We start from the raw sequence: 24,883 nt of genomic DNA, 5'->3' as shown, positions 1-24,883 counted from the left end.
TTTTAGTATTATTTAATAGTAATAATATAGCCTATAACAAATTATCAAACCAAGTGGCAATATTTTCCCTAGAAAGACAGCACATTTGAGTATTTTTAAGTATTTCACCACCCATAGAAGCATTAACTAAAATAAAATAAATAATTGTTACTTGAAATAAAATGTTAACTAAAATTAAATATATTAAAATATTTGTTTCTATTCTCCTGTATCTTTATCTTTTTATTATAATAAAAGTTCAATAAACAGATTAAGATAAATAAATTATATAAAAACATTTCAGCCAATTGCCAAACCAACATTTCTCAATTTCGTTTAGTTTAACTCGATGCACTGAAAATAAATTAATAAATAAAAACTATACAGACATAATAAAATACAATAAAAATTTTAAAATACACATTAAAAATACAATAATTATTAAAAATGGAAAAAAGTCAACAAAAAGACTATAACTATAATAGTATCTCACTGATACCCAACACCACTAGATAACATCATGTACAACAACAGCCAGCTGGTTTATGATTATGCATACAAGGAAGAAGGTTAAGTCATACGTTTGCATGTATAACTCCTCACATTGATTTTGAGTTTTGAGTTTTTAATAAAATCACAGTAAAGGAAATATTTTGATGGGTGTGTGCTTTAATATGATTTCAAACTCTCTGTTCTCTTTGTTGCTGGATCTGTTTGGGTTTGTTGGTGAGTCATACGGTCACTTCTTACGCAGATAAACATTTTTTCACAATGTGTCAGTGTTGTGTTTGAGAAACACAGAGATCACATAAAATCAATAGGCAAGAGACAACCACTTCCAGTGTACAGATTTTGTTCCAGTTGCCAAATTCTGTCCTAATTGAGACCAAGTAAGGTAAACAGGAAGAAGCGGGGAAGAACGGAAAGAGAAAATGATACAAACAAGATTAAGGAAACTGAAAGGTTGTAAACTGTCACATAATGGAGTGACGCTGTGATTATGGGAAACTGATGAAGTTTTGGGTATCAAGCCCTTTCACAATGACTCTTATCAGCCTGTTGAGGGAAAGCTGTTAAAACAGATCCATGCAAACACACTTCATCCTGGATACTGCAAAAAAAACATTCCACCACAAAATTCACGAATAATTTGGCTTTTATTTGAGCCGTATGCATTGATGTGGGTAAATCAACCGACCCTCTTCACAAATCAGAAACAAAACATTAGAAAAGTTCAAGAACAATTCATAACAAGCAGTACTGCGAGTACAATAAAGCGAACAAATGGTTAATCCTTAAAATCTATTATGAACGATAAAAAAATATAAAAAGTCAGACTTAAAGGCCTTTTCAAATGGGCTTGGAATGCTAAACCAACCCTTTTGTCTCATTACTCGTGACTGAACCAGTGATACAGCTGCACTAAGAAAAAGAGTGAATTCCAGTCAATCAGAGACGTGAAGAGATCGTGTATCTGACGCTGTGATCTAACTGGCTCTTAGCTGATGAGGTCATGTTCAAGACGGTGCTTTAGGACAGACATCATGCAACACAAATACACTGGCAGTTTCCCAGGCAACCGGACCCTCACACAATCTCCCGGGTTTTCCGGATGGCACAGCACAGCATCATGCTGAAGATCATGCCGAAGATCTGCGCAGATGGAGAACACATTTCTTCAGTGACATGCCAATCACACACATACACGTGTATGTGACCATTCATGTTTCCAAAAAAGCATTACAATCAAGGTACTAAGAGAAATATACTTTTTTCCATTTAAATCTGCAGTTTGTATTTCTGCACCATTAGTAGAATCTATCGTTTGAAAGTTTAGGATTATTATGTATTTTTGAAAGAATGCAATAAAATAATTTGATGCAATAAAAACAGTAATATTCTGAAATACTATTACCATTTAAAAGAACTGTTTTCAAGTTGAATGCATTTTAAAATGCAACTTATTTCTGTGATGCAAAGCTGAATTTTCAGCCCCATTACTCAAGTCTTAAGTCTCACATCCTTCAGAAATCATTCTAATATGCTGATTTGCTCAAGAAGCATTTCTGATTATTATCAATGCTGAAAACAGTTGCGCTGATTAGTCTTTTTGTGGAACCATTGATACTCTTTTGTCTTTCATGAATATAAAGTTCAAAAGAACAGCATTTATTTGAAATATAAATGTTTGTAGCATTATAAATCTCTTTACTTTCAGTTTCAATCAACTTTATGCATCCATGCTGAACAGAAGTATTCATTTCTTTAAAAATAATTAATGACCCAAACCTTTTGAACGGTAATGAGTATATAAATCAAATTAGACATTTTTAAATTCATGTAATATTCATAAAATATTAGGTCAAAATGCTGAACAAAAAACAATACCACACAGTAAAACTAACTGATATAAATAAAATGTAAATAAATTAAATATAAATTATTATATAAATTATATATAAAATTTTATACATGTATATAAATGTATAAAACTATATCAAATTTACCATGATCACTCCAATGCCGATTCCAACGCCTCCAATAATATGAAGTTTGGAGTTAAAGACTTCATCAATGGCATCAGGGCAGCTCTGAACACATAAAACAACATTTGGAATTAGTACAAAAGGATTTTGTATTGTTTTATGCTCTCTGAATTGTTCAAAAAATTATCTTTACATCTATCATAGTATAACATCTACTAGTATAAGAATGAATGTCTTTATTTGGTGGAGAAGTTGTTCATTAGTTTACTTAAACCCAGCTGGATCTTAAGCACAACCTTTGAAAACACACCATTTCCTTCCACTTCAACCGTTTTCAACTCTTTTCTCAATTTTGTGAACAGTTACTACGCCACGATGACCTCTTACTTGGCCTTCTACTGGTAGAGTAAACAGCATGTTTCACTGACTCATTCAAGCTGAGCCGTACGCAGGGTCCTCGGGTTAGAAACATTTCCAGTGCATTGAATCTGAGTGAAGCTGGTGTAAAAGCATTCCACAGCCAGACCTGCTGCCTACAAGAATCTCATCCAGTACGGTCAACTCTAATGTTACACAATCATTAACTGATATTTGATCAAAGTATTTGTGTATTCTTGTTCCTGTAGATGTTTCTACCAAAAACATGGATATGAAACCCAACTTCAATTTCAAAGAGTTATGATGTGCCTTGGCAAATACCAGCTGTTATTGTTAACAAAAACTAACATTTTTAAAATCATTTTCGTTTTCAAGCTGAAGTAAAATAAAACTGAAATAAAAATAAATATAATCTTTCTTTTTTTATATATATCTTTTGAATATTCAATATTTATAAAAATGGCAAAAAGACAAAAACACATTACTAAAACCATAAAAATAATTAAAATGAAAGCTCATTTGAAATATTAATAAATACTAAAATAACATGCATTAAATCATTTCTCAAATAACATTTGAGAAAACAGTCTAAATTTTGTTTTATGAAGGACTGCATAAATGATTGCATTAATATTAAATAAATGTCAATTTATACATTTTATTTTTTTCTAATATTTTATTTCTATATAAATGTATTTAAATTTACATTTATCTATATTTTTATTTCCATAGTTCTCACATTTTTGCATTTTTACATTTGAATCTGTATTTTTATGCTTACATTTATTTTATCATTGCCTTCATAGTCTACATGGATCTTGTCTAATATATTATTACAAAACTCCGTAATCAGTGGCATCTACATATTAAATATAAAAACTACCAAAATGCAGCGTTTTAGCCTGTAAACACAGTTACCTTTGTAATGAGAATATCGAGCCCCTCTTTTCCTGGGCAGGTCTCGCCATCAACATCCAGGGCGTTTGCTGACGGGCCACAGCAGTTAAGCTGAAGATGAGGAACAGATGTCATCTCAAATTAGCAAGGCATCGGAGTCAACAAGCTAGGAATAATTAGTGCTTGAGAAACCATCTGATGCATAGAGCACATAAAAAAACATTAAGTGCTTTCTGAAGATGTTTACAATCTCTCAGGCTGTTACGACGAGCGCTTCAGAGGAACAACCAGCAGTTGGCGTTCACAAAGCTCACAATACTGAATATCTGAAAGAAAGAAATGAGATCTTACTCCATGCTGGATGAGACGGAGTGTTTCTTTCAGAGCTGGTTGTTTGGTTTGTTGGTAGTTATTGTATGTTTCCTTGTAGAAAGTCGTTATATCGTCAGTAACCTATGGACACAATCATAGTAGCTTGAATTAGGTGCACCATTGGTGTGTTTGCATGTGCACTGAGCATTTGAGATGCCCACCTTGGTCTGGTTAGAAAATCCCCAAATTCCAGCAGCCACCTCGACCGCAAAAATAACCAACAGGAAGAAGAAGAACTGTGGGGGAAAAAACAACAACAGTCAAAGACCACGGCTGATAACATCATAATACTACAAAGTAGGGATATTTGAGAATATAATGGGGGGGATTACCAATCCCAGCATGCAAGGGGACTCCTGGATGGCACCACAGCATCCAAAAAAACCAACAACCATCATCAGCGCGCCGACCGCAACGAGGATGTACACACCTACAACACGCACGCTTCACTTTAACCGGCCGATCATCAAATGCAGCGACACAAAAAACATTTTCCCCAAAATAAAAAATACTGACCTGTGTAGAAGACGTAAGGTGAGTTCTCTCCATCAAATAAGCTTTTAGTCTTGGAATCAAACCTCAGCCAGAGTCCAATAGCCAAGACGCCGGTCCCTGCAATCTGCAATAAAACAACAAGAGATTGTGAATAAATCACCCTGAAACACCTACAAATGGATAGAAATACACACAGATCAGAACAACCCCTTTAACATTAAATAGAAGCAACTAAAATGATGGCACGAAATGTTCTCAGCAGAGGTTATTGGTTTGATTTAAAGAGGTATAAAAGCCATCCGTTTACATTCCCATTCATCTGAATGGCAGTCACTTGGCTGGCAAAACGCAACCTGCTTGCTGCCAGCTTTGCTTATGGGTTGCCTTGTGGGTCTTGGCCTAGTTTTTGTTTTTTGTTTTTTTATAACCATAAATGGGTTTATATAAGCCATAAATGCCACGTAGATAATTACTGCCACAGAAAAATTACATCCTGCCAACCCTGATCACACAGTCCCACCCCTTCACTAGCAACTATTCATTATAGAAGTGCATTAGAGACTGAATTAAAATACATTAAAATGAAAATTAATGAAAATAAAATAAAAATACATCAGTTAAAAAAAGTCTCTTAATTTAATAGGATTATTGTATTATATTATAGTATTACTATTATTTTATTTGGACAAATATATTTCCTGTTTCTTCTTAAATTCTTAAAACACATTACAAAAATAAACAATATATAAAATAATTAAATGACAAAAATAGTACAACATCTATTATAATAAAATATAATATTTAGAATTGACAGGTGGCTTGCAAAATAAATATATATATATATATATATATATATATATATAACCCATCAAATAAAATATTATAAAAAGTCATATTTAAAGAATGACTCGATAAAATAAAAAAATAAAAGTACAAATAAAACATTTATTACAATTAAATATTTAGGATTTATAGGTAACTTGCAAACAATATTTCAGTCAGAATGCATGCTTATTTTTATACCAACAGGTGTGCACTTGCAGTGTTAACCAGCTTGACCACTTTGCTTGTTTCTTCAAACAAAACCATCAGGACACTGCAGGTGCATGAATTATGTAATAATGTGTAAACGCCTAGTAAAACTGAATAGGCTTACACCCATCTTTTCTGAAACCAGCAAGCAATATTAAATGACAGAATTCAAATAAAACTGGCAGAAGTTCTGCCAATCTGACGTGATGCTATATACAGTATGCATGCATGTTTATCAGCCATTTTGGCAAAACCGCACATCTGATTTTACCTCCTCCATGCAGGGATAAAATAACCTCCGTCACATGGAAAAATCCTGCTTGCTTTCTTTTTTTAACACTAAAAATATTGCAGTATGTGCAACTCATTAGGTCAGACTCAACATCTGTTGGTTTGACCCAAAATGACGGCAGATTAATAATGTCAAGCCAGCTTAGTGTGTTCAAGGACACCATGAGATTTTGCTTCAAAGTTATGTACAAAATCACAAACAAACAAACAGATGCATCACACCGACCACTCATCTTTCACCCTTTGATTTAAAAACATGACTATCACGTGCAAACACCACGCTCCTCATTATATCATGTGACTTAGTTTTCTTTCTAGTCATGTCCCGCACTAAGCTGAACGCAACGGTTTCATGATCACAGGGTTCACGTCCTGCTCTTTGATTCATTCTCTCCGACACAGATCTTTTTTTTTGAAAAACTGAAGGTTGACAAATCTGTTCCAAATCTCTAAAACTAAACAAACACCATTAAAATAACCCCACTTCACCCTTTCCCCCCATTCCACACACAAACTGCACATAAAATCACAACACTAACACTCACAAATCAATGATGGCGTGCTACTTTTACACAATCCCACACAAAGACACAAATATGAAATTACACCTACCCAGAAGATAAAGTTGAAGATAAACATGGCGTATTTAATACATTTTGGACATCCATCAACACCCATTTTGCTGTTGTCTAAGTCACTTTCGTTCAGGGAAACAAACCGTATACGTTCACCTGCACAATCTCAACTAAATAGATCTGTTTCTACAAAGTCTGCTCACAAACGTAGTGTTTGTCCGTTACACGCTTCCACCCTTTGTTTGAAGAGAAAGTAAACCTGAAAAAATGTCTGTGTGTTGCACAATTTTCTGCGTACGTCAGTGGGAGGAGCTCACAGGTATGTGGGAGGCAGCATGTTGTGCGAGTCTGCAGGTGACTTCACACTGCATTCTGTTCTAATGCTCTAGCTGGGCCATTTCACCCCAAAAACAAAAGACATTTATATTTTGCTTTACAAAAATGAAGCATGTTTTTCACTGCAACATTTTCATTATAATGAATCACATTTACCTTTGAATTCCCATTACCATATTGCACAAAAAAAAAAAAAAAAAAATACAGAAATAAAATCTCATTCTCATGACTATGATGTAATGGATATAATCAAATTCGAATTAGCTATTCAAATTAGCATAATCTAAATTCAGAACAACACATACTACCACGCTGTATAAATACTTCACAGTATTTATAAAAATAATATATAATTATATAGAACAATTATTTTTTCATGTTATGGTACGACTAATGTAGGGGTAAATGTGCTTAATTTTCCTAAAAAATAAGGTCAAATCTTTTTTAAAAAAAGAGGTCCTAAATGGTCTTAAAATAGGCTTAATTTTAAATATTTTTAACGCCTTAAACTGAAAAAAATCACCTGCGTTAACATGCTAATTTTGACAGCACTAACACACACACACACACACATATGTATGTGTATATATAAGAAATATTTACATGTGTACATATATATATTTATTTTTTATTATATATATAAATATATATTACATATATATTTCTTAAATATATACATGTATATGTGTATTATATATACATAGAAATATTCACAGTACACATTATGTAAACAAACATTTATTTTGGATGCGAATCATAGATTTGACAGCCCTCATTTTTATATTAAATATTCTATAATCCACTTTACAGTAATGAGAATGAGGCCTCGTCATATTATAGTAACGTGAATTGGAGAGTAAATATTTAATTGATTCATTTATTGAACGTTTTCAATATAATTATTGAATTATTTTGAAAATATTCATGTTTAAAAATGGGCATTATTGTCTTTATGCAAACTATATTAAAAAAATGTCAATGCCACACATATTACTACCAGTGAAAACTCATTAGTAACTATGCATTGTTATGTGTAAATACAGTTTTGTCCTATCTTGTTAAACACATTTCACAAATGCGATATGTTTAAATCTCTGGTCACTAAATAAATGTGTAGTTTAGTCTCTATGCAGGGAGGGAAGACAGTGGAAGAGCATGAATGCTTCATTATTGCAATGGTTCAATAGACCTGCAGGATCTCTCTCTCTCTCTCTGTGTGTGTGTGTGTGTGTGTGTGAGGAGAGGAGGTGTTAAGTAATGCTGATATTAAGTAATATTTACAGAGTGCAAATGAATGAGACCAGATACAACATACACACACACCACACAATTTCATAATGTGCACATTATTCCCCATCAAAACCCACAACAAATGCAGTTTACAGTGAGTTTGTCCATGAGATTATCATACTCTATAAATAGACTCGCAGATTAAAGACAATCTAGGACGCGTGCTCACATAAACCCTCGGGCTGGACACACACACACATGCACATCATATGGCTCTGGGTCATGTTCATGAGAACAATTAGAGATTCAATTCAGTGAACAGGTTCAAAAATTCACATCTAGTCTTTTGTTTCACCACAGTGTTTAAGATGATAATTTTTCCCCAGTTTAATGTGGAAAGCCGACAAAAATAAGCTATTCATAGGCCGGCTCTCCCATAATGTGTAAACGCTATGGAAAGATCAATCATTGATCTGTTTGGAGAGCTCTAGACTGCGAGTAAAAGACCACACTTTGCAGCCGCTGGTGCAATTACATTTTATTTGAGATGAGGTTACAAAAATTCTCCATTCTTTTAGATTACGCATATACTGAACTCTGGCATGAAACTGAACATCCGAATGAACGTTGCAGTATGGTGCGATCTGTATTGCCAAAAAAACAGCGGAGCAGACCCAACTGGATTTAAGCCCAAAACAAACTGTGCAAGCTTGATTTTGTGTTGTTGTTGAAATATAACATGTAAGGTGACAATTCATAATGCAAACTGCTTTTGCATGCTATATAGTAGAGGTGTATGCTTATAAGTATGCATATCAGGATTTGCAATACCATTTTGTGACACTAGAGGTGCATTCATCACAAATATAATTATTTTGAAATATAAAAACATCTTAAAATGTTAGAACAAATATTGAGGGAAGATGCAGTTTTCTGAAAGTGTGATTGATATTACTTTCTATGTTCATAATCAAAGGTCAGGTGCATTGCATTGTGGGATACATTATTCCACATACTGTGCTCTGGTTGTATACTGCGCATTTTAGCATGCAGTAGTTCATCCAGTCATTCTATCAAATAGAGTGCATTAATGTTTGCCCACTCTTTAAAGTATTTTCCCATTCCATGGGGATTTTTTAAAACGATTTCATTAAAGAGTTATAAACCATGAACCAAATCGACTAGCTACAACGTTAATCACAATATGAAAAAAAAATTATTTGAAGCAAAAAAGTACTTAAAAATCAGCACTTTTTTGCTCTGTGATTGGTGGAGATACATTTGTAGAATCATCGGTAATGTAGTTTTTACCAGAATTTTTGCTATTTAAAAAACGCACCATTATTTTAAAATATAAGTTGAAATAAATCAAACTGATGGCTTCAATAAAAAGATGCAACATGTCATAGATTAACAACCTCAAAACTCATAGTAGGTCTTTTAAACGTTTATAAATTACTGTTAAAAATCTATTTACATCTGGAGAAAATGAATGAGATTTTACTTCCGCAACCCGACTGTTGTGCACTAAAATATTAGCATACTATGTACAATATATACTATAAACTGTCTACAAGAGTTGGTATGCTGATTCGAATTCGAGACTGAACACCTGGAGAATCGTTTCGAATGATTCATTTAAAAGAACCGGTTCAAAAGAACGATTTGCTCACGAATCGGAACGCGCCTGTCCAGCCGTGAGAGGAACAGCTGACACACACAAACACAAAGGAGTCAAAGGAAACACTATCAAAATTCAGTGCTTGTCCCACCACACACACACACAAACACTGACTCTCACAAACACACACATGCACGACCATGGTACTGAAATGCGAGCTAAAAACCTTCAAATTAGGTCAGCCAAATGGTTGCAATCCCGTTGCATAGCTTCACACAGACGGCCCTACGTTATTAATTACAATCTCAACTAATTAAGAATTAATTTTAAACAGAACGCTGTGTTCACGCATTTCTCAATGAATCTTTGAGGAAAATCGCGAGTAATCATAAAACACCGTCCCGCGCGCGAGCATCAATCGTTTCTCACTCACCCAGAAGATGAAATTGAAGACGAACATCAGATACTTGACGCACATCTCTCCTCCGGTCAACGCCGCCATCGCAGCAGTCTGTTCTCACACACACAACACTGAATGAAAGAGTAAAAGATCCGTCTGTGTCACAGGCGGCTCGCGCGTGCGGCTGTGTGTGACTTTACTCGCGCGTGAGTGAGTGTGTAGCGCGCGCACACGAAAAACTCACGACAGACACAAACTCACTGCCTCATTCCTCCTGCCAAAGATCAACTTTGCAATCTTTTGCTCGGTGAGGCAAAATCGATCGTGCCAAAGGTCGAACACTTTTTGCATTGACCGGGTTGCTGTTTTTCGAGGATTACCGTAAATCGCGCGCGCGCTTTATTTAGTTACGCTTGTTATTTTTTTTAACCATTTATTTTATCGCAAGATCCACTCTTGGGAATTACGTCATGATGGAATGACGTCACCGCAGTCAGAGCAGAGCCCAGAGGTTTCTTCCACTCATCAGTGCTTTTTTTTAATGATACATTATTTAATCTCACGTTCCTTACCTTCTAATCTTCTTCATATTTAATTGAATCAAACTCTTTTTTCATACTAAAAATAAGAAAAACTACAAGTGAAGCACCACAGTAGCTCACATAGTTCCCACACACATGATTTCATAATCCAGAATTACATCATTATTAAGAGTCATATGCATCCACACACGTTTTATATCTGATGGATGGAGATATACATGTATGTATAGTTTAACCTTACATCAAAACAAGTCTAGTATGTTCTCATTTACATTGCTTATTAAGCATGGTTGTGAAGGAGAGTGAAAGATTAATAGCATGAGTCCTTTCTCTCTCTCTGTATATATATATAGGCCTATTAACTTTTTATTGACATCAAATACTGAGCATCCCTCAACTCTGTAATACACCTCCATAATACACCTTTCTGAATCAGGTGAGAAGTATGCACAAATCAAGCACCATTTACAAACAGTCCGGAACAGTTCTAAACAAATATGTTGGTGGATTTTGATGTGAGAAGACAACAGGGGATGGACTTTTGGGCCATTCTTTCTTCAGGGGATGGATTGCGTTATTATGGATGATGGACTTCTTTGGGTGTTTAAGCCAAAAACAACAGTTTAAAGCTAAAATGTCTTAATGATGGATTTAAGCATGCAGCTTTTTACTTTACAAGGCATTCATTTATAGACTGGAGTCATATTGATTACTTGTGGATTATTGTGATGCTTTTATCAGCTGTTTGGACTCTCATTCTGACGGCACCCATTCACTGCAGAGGATCCATTGGTGAGCAACTGATGTAATGCTAAATTTCTCCAAATCTGTTCCGACGAAGAAACAAACTCATCTACATCTTGGATGGCCTAAGGGTGAGTAAATGTTCAGCAATTGTTCCTTTTCGGTTCCCTTAAAGTTGTACATTTTCCTATTCAGTCTATTTTGTGTTACTATATTAACATAATTGTTGGGCCTTTGTTCAAATTGCTGTGTTGGGTCACCACTTAATGTCAAATGTACTGTACAATCTGGGTCCTGAAGCAAGGATATGATGTAGGACATATTTTTGCCAGCAAGTTCTGGGTTAACAAAGAATGGTAGCATGAAAAAACCCATATTAATGATGAATGCATGGAGTTCGTGTGAACATGCTCTGAATACGCCGTTTTCCAACAGTTAATCAATCAGTTTCAGAGACGGGTTACATCACAGAGGCTGTGAACTCACTGCATATCCTGCGGTTTGTGTGCGTGTGTGTGCTGTTTAGCTTGGCTCTAATGTCCTCTGTTGGTTTGTCTTATCTGTCTTCACTGCCAGACTAATCCTTCAGTTCCTCCAATGCCCAGACTTCCTCCTATTGTCCTCTCTTAATGAGTTTGAAAACGGAAATCACACCATCCCTCCCTCTCTTGCTCTTATAAAGCGTTTCTTTCCTTCTAGATTGAGTTCCAGTCATGTCTTCAGGATTGTGAGACACTGGACAGCGAAGACCTTGCACAGCAAAGCGCTTCAGAGAACCTGTTGCTGGGAGCCTGCAGAGATCAGAGGTCAAAGGTAACAGGTGTCAAACTATCAGCACGCTGTCCTGAATTGCATTACAATATGCATTTGTTTCTGTGATAATTTGAAATCCTAGTATTAGCGATTCTGAAGCCATGTACATTTGTTTGGCTGCTTAAGGCTTATGTTTTGATGTTTAGGCATGCATGGGAATTATACAGTGCATGTTTGGGAATATATTATGCTCGTTTTCCCATCCTAAGCTCATGCTCAAGAATAACAGCATTCTTTCTGTGCCGTCTATGTGGAATACATGACTTCTCAAAATCTCTCTGACAGATTTGTAGGTGCTCAGAGATTTTTGCTTTGTTTCTCACTTCCACCTGAACTTTTGTTTTGGCTCATGCCATTATTTTTCACTAAATGAAACCTCCAAATGCTCACTTCAATATATTGTTGATGGCCAGCAATTGTGCATTAGACTTTTACATTTTCAGGAAAAAAGTATAGAGTGCCTAAACATTGCAATGCACTGCATGCTTTCTGGGGTGTTCTGATTACTAACTGGACTAAGTCTCTGAAGGCTTCTTTCTCTTTCTTTAATTAGATGGAACTGTGCAGATGGAAAGGATGGAGCAGAATCCTGTGGGTTTTCATCTTGAATTTTTCAGGTTAGATTTGAACATGTTTGTTCGTGTTTGCATCTCCTGACTGTTGTTTTTGTTTAGATGTTGTTGTTTTTTTCCTTTTATTCAGCAGGAATGCATTAAATTGATCATAAGTCATAGTAAAGACTTAATATATTTTAAATAAACACATTTTTGGGGGGTAACAGTTTATTTAAAGCCTTTATGTATGCATTATAAAAGGTTATTATAGGATATAATGCATTATAATAATTCATAATGTGCGCTGTAATACATTATATCTTGTCGGAAATAATTATAACCTAATTTAAAATGCATAGTGCAACAATTAATTGAAATGTGTACAATGCATTATAAGGTGCATTACAATTTTTTCAATGCATTATGCATATAGGCTTTAAGAAAAGTGTTACCAAATTTATTTTATTCAGAATTAAATCCTGAAAAAAACATCAATTTAACAAAGATATTAAGCAGCACAACTGTTTTCAACATAATAATAATAACAATAATAATAAATGTTATTCGTGAGCAGCAAAACAGCATATTACAATGATTTTTAAAGGATTATTTGACAGTGAAAATTCAGCTTTACCATCACAAGAATAAATTACATTAATTTAATTACATAAAAAAATTATTTACATTAAAATAGTAAACAGTTATTTTAAATTGTAATAACATTGTACAATATAATTTTTTAAAATTATATTTTTAATCAAATAAATGCAGGCTTGGTTGATTTTAAAATCTTACCGACCCCTAACTTTTAAACCTTAGATGTCGCTTTGATTAAAAGCAAGTGTGCTGGTGCTTGACTCTCTTTACCTCTTTGTTCTGTAGGTTTGGTGTCAGTGGAGGGGTCTGGTCGCTGTAGTCTGTTTAGCCGGCAGCACATACACACATTTGATGGTGTGATTTATGAGTTCCCTGGAGACTGCAGCTACATGCTGGCGGGAGACTGCCAACACAGAAGCTTCTCCATACTGGGTAAAAGCCATGAATTAAACAAGCTATGGCAAAGTTTGTACACTGTCAAGATGATAAAATGCCTGCTTTTGTGCATGTTTACATCTAGGTGATTTCTCTCATGGAAAGAGGAAAGGAGTGACTTTGTTTCTGGGAGAATTCTTCGAGCTTCACCTCTCTGTTGATGGGACGCTGTCACAAGGAGCAGAAAGGTACAAATTACAAATATCTATTCAAAATATAAAAGAAAATGCTTATAGATTGCTAACTGAAGGTGAATTCAAATGTGAATGATAAACTGAAAAACGATTGAAAAATATCTTTTGAAAACTGGAATGTGAAAAAAAATGAAGATTCTACACTGAAGGAACAAAATTGTCTAAAAATTGTCTGAAATTGCTAGTAAATTTCATCAACAATTACAAAGAAATAAGTAATACACTGAATTAAAGTAGAATGACTGAAATAGTATTTTATTGTCAAATTTACTCTTTGAAAATGATATACAGTATATATACACTGCCATTCAAAAGTCTGGAATCAAGGATTTTTAATGTTTTTTAAAGACGTCTCTTCTGCTCAACAAGGCTGCATATATTTTAATATGCTTAATATATTCAGGCAAAGCTGAATTTTCAGCATCATTACTCCAGAATTCATTGTCACATGATCCTTCAGAAATCATTCTTTTTTTGCTGATTTATTAATTAGTGTTGGAAACAGTTGTGCTGCTTCATATTTTTTTTTTTACTGATCCCAAACTTTTGAACGGCAGTATATATATTTACAGTGTACTTTCCTTATTTTATTTTTATTTTAGGAATACAAAATCATGATAACAATTAATTTGGCATTCTTTAGGATGTTTATATACATTATTTATCACTATACCCTGTTGAAAATACCAGCTAAGACTATCATTATCAGACATTATCATGACTGGTTTATGCTGGTTAGTGCTGCCATTGCTAGTCAAAGTAGTTAAGCAGACTGGTTTGCGACACCAGCTAACCAGCATATAAAACACAACTAGTTATGCTAGTTTTTCAGCAGGGTAGAGCATATATACTTCTGAATTTTTCCCCTCCAGGTTCCCACTGCCGTATGCATCGAGCTCTGTGTTCGCAGGGTATGAGCTGGGGTACATTCGATTATGGAGCGAAGAGTTCGGGTTTTCCATCCGTATAGACCCCTCACATAACATTCAACTAACTCTCGCCGAGCAGCACAGCAACCGTACCTGCGGCCTGTGTGGAAACTACAATTATTTGGTGGAGGATGAATACACCGCACAAGAAGGTGATACACAAATGCAGGAAAGAACACAAACACATACCTTTCAAACTCTCTTTTGGTAATATAATGTGTTAAAACAGTGCACAGGATGCTGATTAATACGAGCTGGGGAAATAGGTGGCGTCAGTGTTCATCCTGAAGACAAAACATAGAAAGTTTGAATAGAGAGCTCTTTGTTTCAGAGGTTTACTTGTGTGTTTGGGGGGTACAGTATGTTAGTGCCCTGTCATCGTTCTGTATTACAGCTTTTTTAGTTGACGGTGCATTTATAAGCTGTGTTTAAATTTAGAACATAATCTTTCACATGAGTCTGCCACATGATACGGAGAGCCAGGAAAACTGAGAAAACAGAGCTGAAAGATAACGTGTTTGAACAGGTGAATCCTAAGAAAAATGTGTTCTGGTCAAATTTCACCTCAAATGAAAAGCATATTTTTGATAATTCGGCTTCTAAAGACTATCTAAAAATAAACAACAATAACAACAACAAAAAAACTCATAATTAACTTAATGTGTCCAGATGATTTACTTTTAAGTTTTCCTGTCTGGATACAATCTTTTTTTTTTTTTTATTACAAAAGAGCATAAATTGATTATTTAAAAATATTTAAAACGTTAAATAATCACTGTACTATTAAATAATTAAAAAGAAAATACTAAAATGAAAATAATGATAATATTAATATAATATTAAATGCATATTTTAACACTATATATATATATATATATATATATATATATATATATATGTGTGTGTGTGTATATATGCACACATACATATATTTTATATTACAATAATAATGTAATATTTCAATATAATAATAAAAAATAATAAATGAAAATAAAACTTCAATCTCTCTCTCTCTCTCTCTCTCACTATGTATGTATGTATATCAAGAAATAGAAATAAGTACTCTCTATATATGAAATATATCTAAATAATAAAAAACAACAACAATATTGCAATGCAAATAATAATAAAATATTTCAATACTATATATATATATATATATATATATATACACATACACACACACATACAGTATAGAGCTTCATGAGATTCATAGATTTAAAAATGTGTGTTCAGGTTTCCTGACAGATGATCCATATGACTTTGCAAACTCCTGGGCCATGAAAGGAGCTGATGAACCCTGTAAACGCGTCTTGCCGCCGTCTCAGAGCTGCAACAGCACCGGAGATTCAGCTAAAGTCAGATGCTCGCATGCCAAACAAAAACAACATTCTGTGTGCCTTATCATAGAGATGTCTCTGTTTCTGAGCGTGTATGCGTGTGTTTCAGGATCAGATGTCACGGTGTGAGGCCATGAGCAGCTCTGCACTCTACCTGCGTTGTGCTCACCTCGTGGATGCGGGTGCATTTGTGTCCGTGTGCGAGTCTGATGCCTGTCACTGCAGTACGGGAGAGGAGTGTGTGTGCCAGCCCATGCTGGAGTACGCCCGTACCTGTGCCAGTCACGGCATAATACTGTCCAACTGGCATGTACAGAGCCAGTGCTGTGAGTAATACATACATACTCACTTTCACAAATGTATAAATACAATACACATAAGTAAGTCTGATATTGACTGTGTGTAAATGTATGTTTCCATTTGCTCAGCCCCTAAGTGTCCTATTGGCATGGAGTACAGCGACTGCACCCCGACCTGTTCCACTTCCTGTCAGAATGTAAACATCCAGGAAGTCTGCAAGGAAGAGTGTGTTGATGGCTGCAAATGTCCAGGTGAGAGAGATACCGGTTCACCAATCTAGAAGAATTTATAGTAAAGTATACATATGAGATTGCATCAGATAATATATATACATACATACATACATGTGTGTGTGTACACATATATACACTGTATATATATATTCTCTGATGCAATCTTTCACGATTTTGCTTTTTAGATAAAATTTATCTTAAGTTATATTTTAGTATAATATCTTACAGTAATATTTTTACTGAAAAACAAAACACAGTTACTGACCACGAATGGTTATTTTTGTAGTGTGCTCAGTTTCCTTCTCAGTGTTGAATGTGTGAAATCTGTGTGTCAGCGGGTAAGGTGCTGGATGGAGATCGCTGTGTTGACGTCTCTCAGTGCTCCTGCACGCATGCTGGGCGCCGATACCCTCCTGCTTCCTCCATATCACAGGACTGCAACACATGGTGGGACACACACACACACACACACACACACACACACACACACACACACACACACACACAAACACACACACACACACACACACACACACATATGCACACATGCACAAAACAATGCATTCAAATATGTCTGGCTGCTGTGTCTGTGCACATTGACTTAAACTTAACTTCCCTTAACTTTTAGTGTCTGTCGCCATGGATCATGGGAATGCACCAATGAAGAATGCCCTGGTAAATGTGAATTTGGAACTATTACTGTAATTTAATGTCAATCTAGCTCCATTTTAATAACAAATACAAAATATCCTATTTCACCAGGAAATACGTCACATTAGGACACTAAAATGTGTAGGAAATGCAGCTTCATGTTGACATTAAATATTTCTGAATGCCTCAATTAGCAAACATTGCTATAGTGTTACTTTATTATTATTGATATATATATTATATAGATATATAGAAACAATATAATTACAATTATATCGTTTTTGTTAATATTTTGAATTAGATTATAATAGATTTTATAGGCCTACTTAATGTTATTTTAATATTCCTATTATTATTTTAATTTTTTATTAATTGTATTGTGTTTTGTCATTTTTATTAGTTTATTTTTAAAATATGTCCATATATGCTTTTTTTTTGTAATTTGTATTTATTGGTTTATTTAGTTTTATTTATTTTATTTAAGTTAAGCTTAACGAACATGAGAAATATTGATTTTGCAACTAGCTGAAATACTTTTTTTTATTTCAGGTGAAGTTTATTTAGTTTTATTTAAGCGAAAATGTTTTTATTTGCTACAAACATTGTTTTCTAATCACTTTCTTGCTCTGTCTCTCCTTAGGGGAGTGTCTGGTGACAGGACAGTCCCATTATAAGACCTTTGACAATAAATTCTTCACCTTCAGTGGTATTTGTCAGTATCTGCTGGCTAAAGACTGCCAGGGCAACTCTTTTTCTGTCATCGTTGAAACTGCACAGGTCTGAAATCTTCCCTATGGTATATATACATCTTTGCTTTTTTTAGGCTGTGTGCTTATGGTTGTATTTTCCTGTTTAAGTGTGCTGATGACCAAGATGCTGTCTGCACACGGTCAATTACACTGAGGTTCCAGGATCTGGCCAATCAGACAGTGCGCCTCAAGCATGGAGGTGTGGTCTCTGTGGATGGAATGGATGTGCAGACGCCCCTAATTAATGGTGTGTCACCATGAAATACACAGAATGCATACACAGAACATACAGAAAGACATGGACAGCTGTAATGTAACAATACTGAAGTAAAAATCATAACGGTGCATTGTGTGTGTAGGTGCATTAAGAATCCAGACTACTGTGTTTTCATCTGTGAGATTGCGTTATGGTGATGATCTACGTCTGGATTGGGATGGCAGAGGACGTGTTTTGCTGAGGGTAAGAGTATCCGGCTGCCAAAAAAGCACCATAAATGTATAAAAGTAGTGCACATTACTTTGTATTTCAAACCTTCTTAAGCCATATGATTCAATGTCTTGTGTTATTTTTTATATAATAATTATATAATATATTGTCATATTTACATTGGAATACATTCAAATATTGCACCTCATGACACACTGGAATATTGTTATGGACCACTTCTATAATAACTATGATATCGTGTGATTTTTTGAAGCTTTGAAGGCCTCTCTTTCCATTTAATTGCATTGTATGGAAAAGAGCAGCGTGAGCAGCCAAACATCATCTTTTAGTCACCCAAACCAGTTTGATTCAGTTTTGACCATCCAGAAACCCTGTAAATAGCTGGAATTTCCAGCAGTCAGGATCAGATGTCCAGTGTCTGAGAATGCTGGGAGCTTTAGGCACTGAAAATAATGCATAAATACTTCCCATGTAACATAATATAGAGTCTGTGTGTGAAATGCTAAATCTGGGACCTGTATCAAATACTCCCGTGCTGCAAACCTGATATGTGAGCATATATGTGTGTGTGTGTGTGTTTGCAGCTAAACCCAGCCTATGCTGGGAAAACATGCGGCCTGTGTGGTAATTATAATGGTAACCAAGGAGACGACTTCTTAACAGTGGGAGGGTTGGTGGAGACACGCGTTGAAGGATTCGGGAATGCATGGAAGATGAACGCAGACTGTGACAATGTTCAATTGCAACCCTCAGATCCCTGCATTTTAAACCCTAAGAGAGGTATACACACACTCATAAAGATGCATGTAATTTAGCATTCAAAACACTAATTAATGGTGGTTACAGACACGTAAAGATGGATATGTATAGACTATAAATGCACTTTTAGGAATTGTAATGCCTGTAAGTAAGATGTCATGATTTATATATGCACTTAACACCAGAGGGCAACACAGACCATCAGGTAACGTGTCGTATTGTGTTTACAGTGCGTTTTGCAGAAGAGGCCTGTGCCGTGCTGCTCTCTGTGAAGTTTGAGCCCTGTCATTATGTGGTCAACCCAGAGCCATATGTGAAAAACTGCCGCTATGATGTCTGCTCCTGCGCAGACGGCCAAGAGTGCCTGTGCGATGCTGTTCGCAGCTATGCAGCCGCCTGCGCAGCCAAGGGAGTGCTAGTCAACTGGAGGGGACATGCATACTGTGGTATATCTCATTTTGTCTGTTTAAATGCCATATAAATATATATATATATTTGTATTTTATCTTATTTTTCAGTACAAATGTATCATCATTCTGAAATTGAGATCCATTTATACTTGAGAATAGAAGATTATATGTCTTGTTTTCTGAAAATATATCCAAATTAAGCAAGTTTTTGCTTACAACAAGAAAAAAAAAATATCTGCCAGTGTGGTAAGATTTATTTTTTTCAATTATTACATAAATGTTTTAAAATAAATTCTCTAATTTAAATATATGTGACCCTGGACCACAAAACCAGTCATAAGGGTAAATATTTTGAAATTGAGAATTATACATCTGAAAGCTGAATAAATAAGCTTTCCATTGATGTATGGTTTGTTAGGATAGGACTATATTTGGCTGAGATACAACTATTTGAAAATCTGGAATCTGAGGGTGCAAAAAAATCTAAATATTGAGAAAAATCGCCTTTAAAGTTGTCCAAATGAAGTTCTTAGCAATGCATATTACTAATAAAAAATGAAGTTTTGATATATTTACAGTAGGAAATTTACAAAGCATCTTCATGGAACATGATCTTTACCAAATATCCTAATGATTTTTGGCATAAAAGAAAAATAGATATTTGTGACAATGTTATTGTTGGCTATTGCTTCAAATATACCCCAGCGACTTAAGACTGGTTTTGAGGTCCAGGGTCACATATTTATTTATTTTTTTAATTACATTTATTTTTCTTACCCCATAGGAAGATATTTTTCTTGTTTTAAGTATAAAATTACCTAATTTTTTTATTAATAAATTATATATTTTTTAAAAATTTCCAAGAAAACAAGTTGACTCGTTATGCTTCTAAAGTAAATGTATGTTGATTTAAGAATGTTTAGATATTTGTACTGGAAAAGAAGACAAAAATACTGTGTAAGAAAGACATTTTATGCAGTATAATAACAATGCAAAACAGCTGAATAAACGTACTAAGAATGCATAAAGGTTTACATAACAAGAGTCAATGGAAGGTCTCCATCAGGACAGAAAACCAAACGTGTGTGTGTGTTTGGGCAGAACTGACCTGTCCGGATGACCAGGTGTATGAGGTGTGTGGGAGCGTGTGTAATCAGACGTGCCGCTCTCTGTCGCTGCCTGACGGCGATTGCAGTGGCTTATGTGAGGAAGGCTGTTTCTGCCCCAGAGGTCTCTTCCTCAGTGACTCGGGCAAGTGTGTGCCCCCCGAACATTGCTCGTGCCACCATAAGGGAGAGATCTTTGAGCCCAACGACATGATTGGTGACCATCACTCCATCTGGTTAGCAAAACATCACAGTTATTTATCATACAGATGCACATAAGCTTTCTTTGGTAGCCTGACATGTGGTCAAGCACCTGTGTCTCACAGAACTCATAATTCATTATATTATATTTGATATTAAAAATTAAAGTATGTAGATGACACAGACTACAATATTATGTCAGCTGTCTTAATCATATTACTAGTAACCAGAATATTGGCCATACATACTGAATGTACAGATAAGCTGATAAATATATAAAATGCATTGTGTGTATATATTTATTTGTATATTATTTATTTATTTTTATATTATTTACGCAAGGATACATTAAATAGTTTAAAACAGACAAAGACTTTAATATGGTTACTAAAATATATATTTTAATTCTATTTGCTCTTCATAATCATCAGAAAACCTGAAAAAATTCATTTTCCACAAAAATATGAAGCCGTACAACTGTTTTCAGCGTTGATAGTAATAAGAAATAAAATGACATTACATTTTATAATATATTAAAATAGAAAACAGTATTATTGTTTTTATTGTATTTTTATTAAATAAATGCAGCCTTATTGAGCATAAGAGACTTTATTAAAAACATACTATAAACATTTGTAGTGTGTCTATATTTATTATTGCTTTAAATATCATTGTGTTAATGTTTTCTGTCTGTGTTTTTGTAGTGTATGCGAGAGTGGATCCATGCAATGCACTTCTAATGAAGCCGCTGGATCTACTCTGTCTGACCTCTTCTTTGATGAACATTCTTCTTCAAGAGGTACTCCTCCTCACACTCATATCTTTGTGCACTTCTAATGGAGAACAATTGCACTTGAACACATCAGAGACACACAAGTGGACAGAATATTGTCGAGTGGCTCAGACAAGTACATATAATGAATTCTTTGAGTGTGTGTTTTACCTGTAGGGCGGCGCTCTATCTCTTGTCCTCCTCCGCTGCAGCAGTTTGCGTGTGAGAGTGCGAGGGATGCTGGGATAGAGTGTGCCAAGACCTGCCAGAATCTGGACCTGGAGTGTGTCAGTCAGGGATGTGTGTCTGGCTGTATGTGTCCACCTGGAACAGTAAGTGTGAGAGTCAACACTAGGAAACACTGCGATGAACATGACATTTCTCTCACAAATTTTATTTGTTTATATTAATGAAACTGAAATTTATTCAAATGAAATTTATTAGCCAGGCCTTAAACACAGTAGGACTGGTAAATTCATATCAGATGAGCTTCACTATTGTTTCACAAATATTTACCGCTTTGATACATATTTCTGAAAAGATACAATACTATTCAAAAGTTTGGGGTCAGTAAGATTTAAAAAAAATATTTTGTAAGAAATTAAAACTTTTATTCAGCAGGGACACGTTACATTGACCAAACATGACAGTAAAGACAATTATAATATTACAAAAGAACTTTAAATTAACTTTGAACTCATCAAAGAATACTGAAAAAAGTTTAAACTGTTTCAAAATTATAATAAGAAGAAATGTTTCTTGAGCAGCAAAAATTCAGCTTTGCTATTACAGGAATAAACTACATTTTAAAATACATTAAAAAAGAAAACAGTTATTTTAAATTGTATTAATATTTCACAATATTACTGTTTTTAAAAAAAAATAAAAAATACAGCCTTGGTCAGTATAAAAAAAACTTTTAAAAAATATTCCCCCAAAATTTTGAATGGTGCAGTACTTATGAAAAATAGAACTGAAAAAGCACACATAGAGTGCAGATCATTATACGTCAACTGCCAGTGTCTTATTAAGTTTGAAATTACACGTAAAGTGCTTACATGACAAATATTTGCATGTGAATTTGAATGGAATGATATGCAGCTTTATAATCTATTATCCTTTTGAAGCTATAAAAAAATCAGGATTGATTTTATGGCTGTTTGCAGGTTCGACACAAAAAAGAATGCATTCCACAAGACCAGTGCCCTTGTTACCATAACAACCGTCCCTACCCCTCAGGACAGAGCATTAATGTGGACTGCAACACCTGGTAAATCAGCCAATCACGGCTCATCCTGACACTGTAATGTCACTTTGTTGCAAACATCAGCTGACAAGTATTATCATCCAGATTATTGAATTACAGTTGCATTTTCCTTTGCGTCCCAGTGTTTGTGAGAAGCGTCAGTGGAAGTGTACGCAGCGTGTGTGTGACGGTGTGTGTCGTGTGATAGGAGAGACACACTACATCAGCTTTGATGGACTCAAGTTCTCCTTTCCTGGACCTTGCCAATACATACTAGCTCAGGTAAAGCCAGTATCCTCGCTCTCTCGCTCTCTTTCCTCGTCTGTCCCTCATATTCACCCGCTTTCCCTCGTTCTTCTGTCTGCCGAGCAGGATTACTGTAACGGGTTGGACGGCACGTTTAGGGTTCTGGTGGAGAACTCGGCTTGTGGGATCGCAGGCTACCGCTGCAGTAAAAGCATCACAGTGTTGTACATGGGAGGACTGATTGTCATGGAACACAACGAGGTCAAATAAACACCTTTCATCTTCACATCATGTGTGAAGTAAAAGCATACAGACCTCCTTTCTCTGTTGTCTTTTTTCTTCTGCAGGTGAGGATGAAGAAGCCCGTGTTGAAAGAGACAGAGGTTGAGATTGTGCGCTCTGGACAGTATTACATCATCCTTCTGGGTAAACACATCTCCATCACCTGGGACACAGGAACCCGAATCTCACTGCAGATCAATGGACAGTACAGGGTAACTCACACACACACACACACACACATCTAGTCAGCTATCCTTGTAGGGACTCTCCATAGGCGTAATGGATTTTCTACTGTACAAACGGTATTTTCTATGGCCCTACACCAACCCTACACCTAAACCTACCCCTCACAGAAAACTTTCTGCATTTTTACTTTCTCAAAAAAACCAATTCTTTATGATTTATAAGCTTTTGTACCCATGGGGACCTCAATTTAGGTCACGAGTCCCCATTACTCTGTGTATTTAGGTTTAAGTCCCCACCAGGATATATAAACCTGTGCACACATACACACACACACACACACATATGCACACACACACATGGTCATGCACACACATCTGTCTAGCTATCTACCTATCCAGCACATATCATAGACTTTCATTTTCATTTTTAATGAAATAAAAAGTTATGAATAATTTTAGCATATCCCCAAAGTGAGTTTTTGCCATATTTAGCTAGTTAACCCTAAAATTATTTATTAATCAAATTTATGAATGTATTCAAATGTATGAATAACTTATTACCTTTGAGCTTGTCCTCAGAAGTGAATTTTCGCCATGTTTAGCAAGTTAACTCTAAAAAGTCAAAATATTTTTATATTTAGAAATGATTTATGAATCCAAATGTATTTATAAAATATGATTTAATACTTATTTTTACCTGGGTTTTTGTCAGATTTTACTAGTTAAATAAAAAAAGTTGAAAATGATTTATGAATAAAAACGTAAGCATATTTTGATGTATTTAGGCATTTAGGCAAGTAACATGTCATATTTAGCAAAAAGGTAACCCTAAAGTTAATTTTTTTTTTATGAATTTATGAAACCGCATTAATTAAATATGATTTATGATTTCTTTTTTAGTTTTGAACATGTCCCCAAAGTGATTATTTGTAACATTTAGCAAAAGGTAACCCTAATTAAATAATGGTTAATAATCATTTATGAATCAAAATGTATGAATTAAATATGATTTATTAATCATTTATACCATTCATCATGTTCCCAAAGTGGAAAAA

General features: G+C 34.8%; 2 protein-coding genes across 3 annotated transcripts in view; one reads left to right on the top strand and one right to left on the bottom strand.

Moving 5' to 3' along the window:
* Nucleotides 1-1,117: 1,117 nt before the first annotated feature.
* On the bottom strand, nt 1,118-10,532 carry LOC306888361 (CD9 antigen-like). Of its 2 annotated transcripts, none has more exons than XM_079446596.1 (8): nt 10,126-10,532; nt 4,629-4,731; nt 4,445-4,542; nt 4,274-4,348; nt 4,092-4,193; nt 3,762-3,851; nt 2,487-2,570; nt 1,118-1,632 (listed from the first exon to the last, which is right to left on the bottom strand). In XM_079446596.1, exons 1-8 carry the CDS (start codon nt 10,192-10,194, stop codon nt 1,567-1,569), a joined length of 687 nt encoding a protein of 228 aa, XP_079302722.1. In that variant the 5' UTR covers nt 10,195-10,532; the 3' UTR covers nt 1,118-1,566. The 2 variants fall into 2 exon arrangements, with proteins under 2 accessions (XP_079302722.1, XP_079302723.1); XM_079446597.1 differs by lacking the exon at nt 10,126-10,532 and adding an exon at nt 6,543-6,806.
* A 1,554-nt stretch (nt 10,533-12,086) lies between these two features.
* Nucleotides 12,087-24,883, top strand: part of LOC306887997 (von Willebrand factor-like) — a 35,284-nt gene continuing 22,487 nt past the window's right edge. The window contains exons 1-22 of the mRNA XM_079446082.1: nt 12,087-12,191; nt 12,745-12,808; nt 13,628-13,774; nt 13,863-13,965; nt 14,844-15,052; nt 16,137-16,258; nt 16,350-16,566; nt 16,669-16,791; nt 17,109-17,220; nt 17,402-17,448; nt 18,065-18,201; nt 18,282-18,420; nt 18,533-18,633; nt 19,206-19,401; nt 19,611-19,826; nt 20,892-21,132; nt 21,802-21,896; nt 22,047-22,201; nt 23,036-23,139; nt 23,259-23,397; nt 23,488-23,622; nt 23,709-23,855. Coding sequence (XP_079302208.1) covers nt 12,745-12,808; nt 13,628-13,774; nt 13,863-13,965; nt 14,844-15,052; nt 16,137-16,258; nt 16,350-16,566; nt 16,669-16,791; nt 17,109-17,220; nt 17,402-17,448; nt 18,065-18,201; nt 18,282-18,420; nt 18,533-18,633; nt 19,206-19,401; nt 19,611-19,826; nt 20,892-21,132; nt 21,802-21,896; nt 22,047-22,201; nt 23,036-23,139; nt 23,259-23,397; nt 23,488-23,622; nt 23,709-23,855 — 2,949 coding nt within the window. The 5' untranslated portion in view covers nt 12,087-12,191. The remainder of the gene's footprint in view (nt 12,192-12,744; nt 12,809-13,627; nt 13,775-13,862; nt 13,966-14,843; nt 15,053-16,136; nt 16,259-16,349; nt 16,567-16,668; nt 16,792-17,108; nt 17,221-17,401; nt 17,449-18,064; nt 18,202-18,281; nt 18,421-18,532; nt 18,634-19,205; nt 19,402-19,610; nt 19,827-20,891; nt 21,133-21,801; nt 21,897-22,046; nt 22,202-23,035; nt 23,140-23,258; nt 23,398-23,487; nt 23,623-23,708; nt 23,856-24,883) is intronic.

Source organism: Barbus barbus (assembly GCF_936440315.1).
Source record: "Barbus barbus genome assembly, chromosome: 22".
NCBI classification, from domain to species: Eukaryota; Metazoa; Chordata; class Actinopteri; order Cypriniformes; family Cyprinidae; genus Barbus; species Barbus barbus.
Note: the sequence above shows the minus strand (reverse complement) of the source record. Positions and strands in the feature narration are given on the sequence as shown.

Coding starts and splice junctions, on each gene's coding strand:
- LOC306888361 (XM_079446596.1), bottom strand. CDS start 10,194: ATGGCGGCGTTGACCGGAGGAGAGATGTGCGTCAAGTATCTGATGTTC. Junction 4,543..4,628: donor ACCTTACGTCTTCTACACAG/GTCAGTATTTTT, acceptor TGCGTGTTGTAG/GTGTGTACATCCTCGTTGCG. Junction 2,571..3,761: donor TCGATATTCTCATTACAAAG/GTAACTGTGTTT, acceptor TTATGTGTTCAG/AGCTGCCCTGATGCCATTGA.